This window comes from Cyprinodon variegatus, unplaced genomic scaffold (genome assembly GCF_000732505.1).
Source record: "Cyprinodon variegatus isolate N-32 unplaced genomic scaffold, C_variegatus-1.0 Scaffold129, whole genome shotgun sequence".
Taxonomy (NCBI): Eukaryota; Metazoa; Chordata; class Actinopteri; order Cyprinodontiformes; family Cyprinodontidae; genus Cyprinodon; species Cyprinodon variegatus.
Genome location: NW_015150582.1, coordinates 394,072 through 404,057, shown reverse-complemented (window position 1 = coordinate 404,057; position 9,986 = coordinate 394,072). Strand labels below are relative to the sequence as shown.

At 37.7% G+C, this 9,986-nt stretch overlaps 1 protein-coding gene across 1 annotated transcript in view; it reads right to left on the bottom strand.

The window, feature by feature from the left end:
- Positions 1-6,707, bottom strand: part of dstyk (dual serine/threonine and tyrosine protein kinase) — a 37,697-nt gene extending 30,990 nt beyond the window's left edge. Inside the window, exons 1-2 of the mRNA XM_015376116.1 lie at positions 5,585-6,707; positions 1,226-1,635 (exon numbers count right to left, since the gene is read on the bottom strand). Of these exons, the coding sequence (XP_015231602.1) occupies positions 1,226-1,635; positions 5,585-5,783 (609 nt within the window). The 5' untranslated portion in view covers positions 5,784-6,707. The remainder of the gene's footprint in view (positions 1-1,225; positions 1,636-5,584) is intronic.
- Positions 6,708-9,986: the final 3,279 nt, after the last annotated feature.

Genomic DNA, 9,986 nt, shown 5'->3' with positions numbered 1-9,986 from the left:
GTGTAACAGAAACAAGCATCAATAGCAGAAGTTCTCTACCCATCTCCCTTGTATTTTTGACGAAAGTGATCTTTTTTTTAAAGTAAGCAGACAAAATATTGGTTAACAGAGGGTGGGAAGGACTGAGGCCTCTAAACATGGATATCCCACTTCAGCCCAGCCCAACTTTCCAGTTATATCACTGGCATGCAGAACTACACGATATACGTCCCTACCAAGGATCTGATAGTTTATAAGTTTCTGATATTTTTTCGTTAATAAAAACACGTAATAAGTAGGGGTGAGTGTTGGCATTCGTATTGCGATACAATACGTGTCGCGATACTTGGGTCACAATATGATATCACGATATTGCAATATCACTATATATTGTAATTATATCTATCAAAATTATATGTAGAGATAAAAAAATTATATCAGAATTATATGTAGAGATAAAAAAAACAAGTGCTGTATGTATCAGAAGATATTGATCATTTATTTACTTTGGTATCCATGTCATTTGGAGTTTTAGTCAGTCCATGCATCAACTACAGAAATGGAGGTTTTTCTGGAGTCGATAATAGAAAATGAAATATCTATATTATATTGGGCAGCCAAAAATGACGATGCATCGGCAAATAAAATTTTTCCCACACCCCTAGTAATAAGTGCTGGAATCATATTTAGACAGCTGACAAACTGTTGACAATTATTTCAATAATCGAATAATCACGATTAATCTGATTAATTTTTTCAGTCCTAATCTTAACGTTAGCTAACCTTAGGCTAATGGTCTAGGGCAGCAGTGCTCAAGTCCAGTCTTCTAGAGCTACCATCCTGTAACTCCCCCCGACCACTAAGTTAAAATGGGGACGTGCACGTAGGACGCCTTACGTAAACATATCACCACAACGATTGACAATTAGGAGGACCACTTATTTTGGTGATCCACCCAGGAAAAGAAAATTCTCTACTATACCTATAAGATATATCTTTTCTCTAACAGATTTGAATCTAAAGGCATAATCCCCTAATTTAGGTGAGCAGAGGCATGATAGCAAGCCAATAATTGTATTTATGTGTATTTAAAAAGGGGTGCATCAAAAAGTTGCAGGAGAGTACACCTGCTGTAGAGGTTGTGGGGGTGTTTAACCTTAACATCTGTGATCAAGCACAGGTGAGGCTCATTAGAGTTGCATTTGTAAGTGCTGAAGCAACACACTGTTAAATGGTTCCAGCCTACCTGAAGCAGAGGATGATGCAGGGTGATTTCCAGCTCTGCCAGCCTGTGGGCTGGGTCCTCACACTCCTCATGGATCTCCAGGTCCTCCCTGGGAACTGTATCCCAGCGGCCTCTGTTAGCAGCAAGCTGATGCACCAGCTCATACTGGCCGGGCAGTGCTAAGCTGAGCCGCGTCTGCCTCCCGTGAGTGAAGCACAGCTTCCTCCTCTTGCAGACAATGCCTTGGTCGCCCGCGCAGCCCTCTCCGGCCTCTGTACCTTGAGGCAGCAGCCTTTCCCCAAGAAGGCAGTTGAGCAGCCGGTAGCGGGCGCCACAGTCCTGGCCTAAAACCAGGATGTACGGAGCGGCTCCCACGGTGCTGCGCAGGAACTCTTCCTCATGACTTGGGAAAGCGATGCAGCTCAGCTGGCCTGCAAAAAAAAAAAAAAAAAGCAATTAAAAAAACATGATGCTATGATGTGTTTATAATGTGTGTTTAAAGTTGCAGTTGTCTGGATAAAAAAACAATCATAAATTGCTCTAAGCTGTTTATAATTAAAGGCGAGCAGCTTAAGGACATTCTGCCTTTTGTACTCAAGTCCTCCTCAGATTGAGCTGCAGATTATCATTTACCACTAAAGATCTCTGAATATTTACCAACTGATAATAGTCCCCTGTCTAATAACTCCTGATACAACCCAAAGATGAGGAGCACATGCACAGTAGAACCAATAAAGCTTTCTTCCTGGACCCAAAGGGATAAAGGGTTCTGAGTCACTGTCTCCAACGGTTATATAACAAATAAAAGACAACAAAAACCTACATTATATGGTAACTGTTTTGAATTTACAACTTAAACTGAATTTGCTTTGAACTAAATTTAATACTTCTCTATTGAAAAAAGAAATTAGATAGAGCAACTAGGGGGAAAAAAACCTTAAAAACATGAAAAAGCTTTCTGTACGGCAAACACATTTTCTCCAGATGGATGAAAACATTTCCTGACAGATCTGAACCAGAATATCCTCCGTCAACATGGTTAGAAAAGTAACTATTTCTGTGCTTTTGTTATAGCATCATGACCCTCTTCCAGATGATTACCCCAAACATTTACAGCTTTTTCCCATTATGTTCTGCTTGGACACGACCAGAACCTGCTCAGTGTGGGAGGAAACTGCTATAAATCTGTGCAGCTCAAGTAAATCTGCATTAAGAGTCAACCAACCTTCCTATGTGTGCATGCTGTTTAAGCTACAGTACATTGATTTTGCAGACACATTTAAATAAATCACAAGATAATATGGTTGTTGACTTGTTCATTAACATTTATGTGACGTTTTTCCCCTAAACTCATAAAAGTGATTCTAACTGCATGCAGTTCAGATGATGCATTTTAAAAGCAGCTACTTGTTTACTTTTCATTCAACACTGTTATGCATCATCAGTGGCACCACTTGTTTATATAAAAAAAAGGCCACAATGGCCACATAAATAACTTGAATCTGTCAAAAGTGATCAATAAAAATTCTATTAAAACAGAAAGATTTTTAAAAGTAAGCTCATTAAACAGGCCTGGGCAACACATGATGGTACATTCAGTTTTTTTTTTTTTTTTTTTGCTCAACCATTTGAGTCAATCCCTGCAATCAAATGATTCCTACAACTGTCAATGAAACTTCTGCTCCTTTCAGCAGGTATTTTGGTGCAACCCTCTTAAGCTAACTGCTCCAGTGGTCTCAGGTTTGAAGGGTGGCTTTTCCATCAGATTGTTTGAGCTCCTTCCAAAGATACTCAATAAGATTTAGATCAGGGTTCATAGAAAATAGTCCAATGTTTTCCTCTTATCCATTCCTTATTGTTTTTCTCTGTGTGTTTTGGGTGATTATCCCATTGACCTGCGACTGATACCAAATGTTCTGACACTGAGCAGCACATTTGTCTCTAGAATCCCTTAATCATCCTAAGATTGCATTGAACCCTGCAGATATCCTAAACAGCCTGTACCAACTGAAGCAGCGCAGCACCGGGACATAACAGAGCCTCCTCCGTGTTTCAGAGCAGGGACGATGTTCTTTTCTTTATATACAACATTTTCCGTGTGCCTTGGAAAAAGGCTAAAATTTCCTCATCTCTCCATAGGACATTCTCCCAGAAGCTCTGTGGCTTATCAACATGTAGTTTGGTAGATTATAGCCTGGATTTTTTATGATTTGTTTTCAACAATAGTGTCCTCTTTAGTCATTTCTCCACAATNCCTAAACAGCCTGTACCAACTGAAGCAGCGCAGCACCGGGACATAACAGAGCCTCCTCCGTGTTTCAGAGCAGGGACGATGTTCTTTTCTTTATACATAGAGCTGATATGCCTTGGCAAAAAGTTAGATTTTTTGTCTCATCTGTCCATAGGACATTCTCCCAGAAGCTTTGTGGCTTATCAACATGTAGTTTGGTAGATTATAGCCTGGATTTTTTATGATTTGTTTTCAACAATAGTGTCCTCTTTAGTCATTTCTCCACAATGATGGATGGTGCGATCTGACACTGATGCTCCTTGAGCTCAAAGTTCACCTTTAATCTCTTTAAAAGTTTTTATAGGCCCTTTTGTAGCTACCTCTAGTGATGTTGGCTACAGTCTCATGGATCTTATATTTCTAATTATTATTTGGAACTATAGTCACAGGAGCATCAAGCTGCTCAGATATGGGCTTATAGCCTTTACCATGCTGGTCTAGAATTTTCTTTCCAATCTCCTGAAACAACTCTTTACTTCTCTTCCTCTTCTCCATGTTGAGTGTGGTACACACCATGTCACCAAACAGCACAGTGACACAGGCCTATATTGCAATCTCAGTTCAAGAAAAGCTTATTAAAAACACAGTTTCTTATCTGTACAAATGTTTCATTTTATTCTGAAGAAGTTCACTTTTGTCATGTTACATTAAAAGTGCTACACAAGGCGGAACCTCATCAGACAGAAGAAAAAGTCTTGGCACTCCCGCCTGTTAGGTGGGGCCGACAGGCTTCAGGAGGTACTGACGCTTGAAGAGCTCAGTCGTGGAAAGTTTTATTGATCACAGGAAGATTTACAAATATATGGTGAAGGCAGGCAGAAGGGTTTCAGCAGCTTTCCTTTCTGAAACCTAAAAACAACTTTAAATATTTCAAAACTTCCAGTTCTTTATAATCTAGCTCTTGTTGAGCAGAGAGTAATTCTGTTTTCCCCTCCCACATCTGTTGCTGCACGTTGCTGGTCAGCTGGCTTAAGAAACTGCCTACAGTAAGGAAGATCAATGTGATAAAATACAACTAAAATTAACCCTGTTAAACTGTCATGTGTGCAGTGACCATGTTTGTTTAAAGTCTAAGAGTAAATTTAGCAGCTATTTTTACTATTTGTTGTTACCTTTTTAAATTTTAAACGATTTTATCATTTCATACATGATCTAATTCCAGCATAATATTGGGAAATACAGTACCTCCAAGATGACCTTCTGGTTAGAACAGTGCTTTCTAGATGGGATGTCTCTCCATTGTCTTGACCTTATCTCAGCTACATAAATCCAAATTGAAGCTGGAAGATTTCCCTTCATATAATTCAACATATCAAAAGACCAAAACTTAATTTCAGTGTTTAATCTAATCAGTAGATAAAAAGATGAATTAAGCTCCTTTCACGGAGGACAGCCTTGTGGTCTTATTTTGATCAAGGCAACTGCTCAGTTTAACATTTGTTAATTTAATCCTGGTGAAAGGGTTGAACCAACCCCAAACAACTCTTACATGTGTACTAACTAGTTAAAGGCAAGCTTGAGCTTTGGTGGTTCCAAACTTGGATCCATGTGAGCGTTCAGACAGGAAAGCGAGCCCAACAACAGATTGGAGCTGATTTGGGAATGGATAAAGTAAACCAACGTTGTTGTTTTTTTGATGAACACAAGCAGGAACAAAAAAAAAAAGAAAATTATGGATAAATTAAGAAGAATATAAAAGTATAGCTGCTGCAATGGACTTGCAAAAAATATTTCACCAGGATATGGCTTCAGGCTTATGTGGATATTTTGATTCCTCTGAATTGGATTCCTCTTTTACTTCTAGCATTAAAACTACAGCCTAGATAAAAGAAGAAATCATGTCAAATTTAAAACAATCACTAAAATTGGTATCAGCCCTCCAGCTTCCAGCTACTCATCTCTACAGGCAAAACCTTTTTAATTCTTAACTGGGATTTTTCAGCATCATCAAAACAATCAATGTTTGTATTTGTTTGTTATCAAAAAGCAGATCTGAGTAGTCATTCTGTACCAATAAGCGGTTCTGGTTTCAATAATATGCTTTCCAGCTGTGGTTTCACTAGTGATCTGATGTATGTGTTCAAGCTTACCTGCCTCCAGAGAAGCTGAATCTGAGCTTATAGTTGCTGCACATGCATTGCTGTAGTTTTGCCTTATTTCTCTGAAGAATGCATTGGTCTCCTTCAGGTTTTTCCTCAGCTGTATGGAGTGCTTGTTGTAGCTGCTAAATATTTTCTGCAGTTCCCGGACCAAAGGAGCTATTTTCTGTTGCTGTACATTTCCCTCCATGGCCAAAAGATGTTGTTGTCCTCTTGGCGTGATTTAATCGTTTAAGCAAGGGCCAAATACCAACTGTTTTTATTTACAATCAGCACCAATAAGTAAAATAAAATGTCCTTTTTTTGTCACCAACTAGTTAGCTGACAGGTTTATCCTCTCATTTAACCAAGATGTGTTGATTCATTTGACAAAAGACGCAGTTAATGAATGGTAGTCGGTCTAAAATATCTTTAAGAGGAGTGTATCGATAGTAAACAGAACCTTTAGCCTCTCATTTTAGAGAGTAAGTGAGCATTTAGCGTTTAAATGGCGAAAGCTGCTAGCTAGCTTGACGCCGAGTGCAAAATAGATTGAGGCAAAAAAAAAAAAAAATATCCGCCGAGACAGCTTCTGTTTCATTAGTTTAAAATGTATATCGGTAAAAACTGTGTTTTTGGTATTTATATATAGCTTCGCCAACTTATATGCTAAGTTATCTGTTTGCAACCTAGCTGCGCTCGAGATAAGTTACTGCTGCTAGCCAGAGGGCATCTCCTGCCCGTTAACACCTTGGCCTGGCACGAAAAACATGCTCCTAAACTCCATAGACACGCTCCAATTCGCTGCAGTGTTTAAAGGCCAAAATCCGGGAAGCATGAAGAGCCAAAGAGAGGGACCACAGCGCTGAGCTTCTTCCCGACGAGGCTCCGCGTCCGTGGGGTGTGTGTGGGGGATTCCTTCCTAATGTGGCTGTAGAGAGCAGAAGCCAGCAGACATCTTCCAGGCTGGAGTGCAGCGACAGTGAGAATGACAGCTTCAGTTTGTAAGGAAGAGGAGCGGGAAAAGCTGTAATGTCGCAGGGCGAGGCGAGTCCGCACCAAACCGCATAGCCCTGCGGGCAACCGGGCAATCAAATCACAGCTAAACTGAACTGAAAGCAGAGCGAAGTTAGGGATAACAAGGGGCGGGTCAAAATATGACAGGACGCGGTGCTACATGGGAAATGTAGGCAGTCTGTCAAAAACTGCTGAGCTGTAGTGTGCGTTCAATTTTATTCGGGAATCGGAATTTCGAGTTTCAAGATAGTTGGAAGACTCAATTTTCAAGTTGAAATTGATTTTTCCATTTGCCTGAAATAAAACAAACTTTGAACATCAGGTCACGTGAAACAGGTGCTTCATTATACTTCGAATAGGCCTACAGAATGCAGCTTCAGAAAAAGTCAGATAAAGGAAAGATCAGCCAATAACTATGAATTCAACAACGGCTCAAATCTATCTATAAATTCTGCTGGATAGAATTTACTTGTATTTTTGTTGAATTTTAGAATTGTTATGACAGAAGTTGTCTATTATCGTTTATTCGAAGGCAGAAAACACACCACGCTTTTTCAACCGGCCTATAACAAAGACAATGACAAGTACTTTTAAAAGTATTGCACTTAGTGTTTCTCCATACCGGGACAGCATGATGTAGGGAAATACTATTTCAGAAGAAATCTGAAAGAAAAACAAATAATCTGGCTATATTTAAGAAATCTGAATTTCATTGCAAGTGAGATGGTGCATAGTTCTCTGAGATGGTGGCAGTATTATACTGAAGCAAGAAAGGGAGAAACATCAACAGAAATATATTATTCAAATATATAATCACATAACCAAAAATATGTAAGCAAGAAAATGAAATGAGTAAATAAAAGACAGATTATTATAAGAGCCCATTCACATCTACTGACTTATCTAGCCTGACGTAGTCCTACTCAATTGTGGGCGGGACTAAGTTCGCAATGGCACCCAGGCTATGACTTATCTGCCTAAGATCTGAAAATGTACAAATTGATTCATTAATAAGCAGTTGTATGTCTTCCATCAACACAATAAAATAATTAATAAAAAATTTTAATGGTGTGTTGTATTTGTCTCTGAAGAAAGATTACATCACAAGTTTTATTAGTCTAAACACACTGTCAAATCAGGGAAATGTGGTGGCAGTTTGAAAATGTTGGTGAGATTTTCATTTAAAAAAAAAAACTCAATAAATGCATTTATCAGCATCAAGTACAAGAAAATGTTCTAATTTCAGCCATTATAAACCCATGTTTTCGCTGACTAAAAAACATTTCTATATCTGGCCACAACCATACAAGCAGCTGCAAATTTCTGTACAAATCTCAATTTTGGTCAAGACCTAGTTATGATAACAACTTGTAGTTCAAGGTACAGTTGAGCCTCAGTGGTTACTAAGTTGTCTATGAAATCCTAACCACTTTTTATCATCATCTTAGAGGAACGGTTTTGGTTTGGTGGTTGAAACTAGGGCTGGGTAATTAATTGCAGTTGTGATATAATCCCAATTTAACAAAACGCAATTTTCAAATTGCAAATTGCAATTTTGGTAACATTACTTTTAGCAAGAGTAAGACACAAACCTTCTCACTACAGTTCTTTAATACATTTAAAGTGGATTTGTCGTACACAGAATAAAGGAGAAAGCTAGTAGCATGAATGACAGAACTATATCACCCAAAGGTTACAGTAAAGTCCTGCAACAATGGACTCTGGACAAACAAGCTTTCAATGCAAATGACAAATCTAAAACCCCAAAATGAAACATCAATGAGCTCAGGGTTCGTACACTGCAAAAAAAAAAAAAACTTCTTTAATTAAGTGTATTTTCCCGTAATTTGAGTAGGTAAATAGGATTTTTTGCCAATCGAATTTTGTGAACACTTAAAATAAGATAATTAGATCAAATGCGCATGAAATAAGTCAATACAATTGTCTTTTTTTCTTATTTTAAATGTAAATGTTCTTGTTCCATTTGCAAAGTGTTTCACTTACCTCCTCAATTAAGATCTATTTTTTGCAGTGTACCAACGAAAATTTAAATATAATTGCCACCCCAAGATTAATTGAAAAAATTATAAAATAATCGCAATTTTCATTTTTGGCTAAATCGTTTTTCTGTAGTTAAAACTTGGAATAGGTCACAACATGAAAATGATCTCCAATAGACCCCTGCTATGTGCTGAGGTCTTAAACAAACAAAAAAAACAAAAAAAAAAAAATTATACAAACTTTCCCAATTTTCCTGAAATTATTGGTTACAAATGTAACTAGGATTGTGAATCGTGACTATGACACCTCATTTTATACTGATTCAGACCTTTAATTCCCAAATCAAATTGCAATAAAAAAATAAAACCAAACAATCAGTAATAAATCATAACTCTTAATCCATTATTCATATAAAAATGGTCACATTTATAGTCACAACATTTAATTAACATTTTTATACTTTTTGTCCTTTTCTTTTTTTTTTTTTTTTGAAGTGCTGATGATCTGGTATTTTTTTCTAGGTCATGTGTTTGTATTGCTCTGGATTTTAGTCACAACTGTGAGACTGAGGACAGGATTCCCTTTATTTTCATTGTTCATCTTGTGCACAGTGTTCTTTTGCATGCACGAGTGAATAAACGTCTGGCACATCTCTCTGCCAAAAAAATGCAAAAACAAACAGTCTGCCTGCGGGTGGTTAATCCTCATACAATGTGAGGATGAGCAGCTACTTTTTGAGAATTAAATCTGATGAAGCTGATCACAACATCCGCAAACATCCATCACCTGTAGCAACATGTTACATATATATAATATATGTATATGTGTTCACCAAACATCTAATGTAAGCAGACAGTATTGAAAATAAAGAACAATACATTTTGACTGCACATATTAAAATCAGTTTGATTTCAATGGAGTGATCCAAAACACTTAACCTACTTTCTGAAAGAGAGGGCACAATGCTGACCTCTCGTGGCCCACAGCTGCAGCAGCAGTTTCAATAATCTTCTAGATCAGTGTTTCCAAACCTTTTTTGACTTATATTCTCTTTTGGGCATTTTTTCGTACCATGAGTACCCCTCTAACTCAAAAGTATAGATGATTGTCCAAATGGGGAATGTAAAACAACTGAAATAAAGACTATTTTACTTAATCTTTTAATTTGAGCATTTGATTTTTCCAATTTTATGCTTTACATCTAAAAAAAACAACATAAATAAATTACCTGGATGTTAGTAAGGGATCAAAATAAAATCATACAATAATACATTAGCCCTATGTGTAGCCTATTCCAGAGGGCATTGTCAAGCTTTGTCCACAAAAACACTCCACTAATACTGAAACCATATGCTGTATGGCAGGGGTCATCAACTTTTCTCAGGCTAAAGACCCC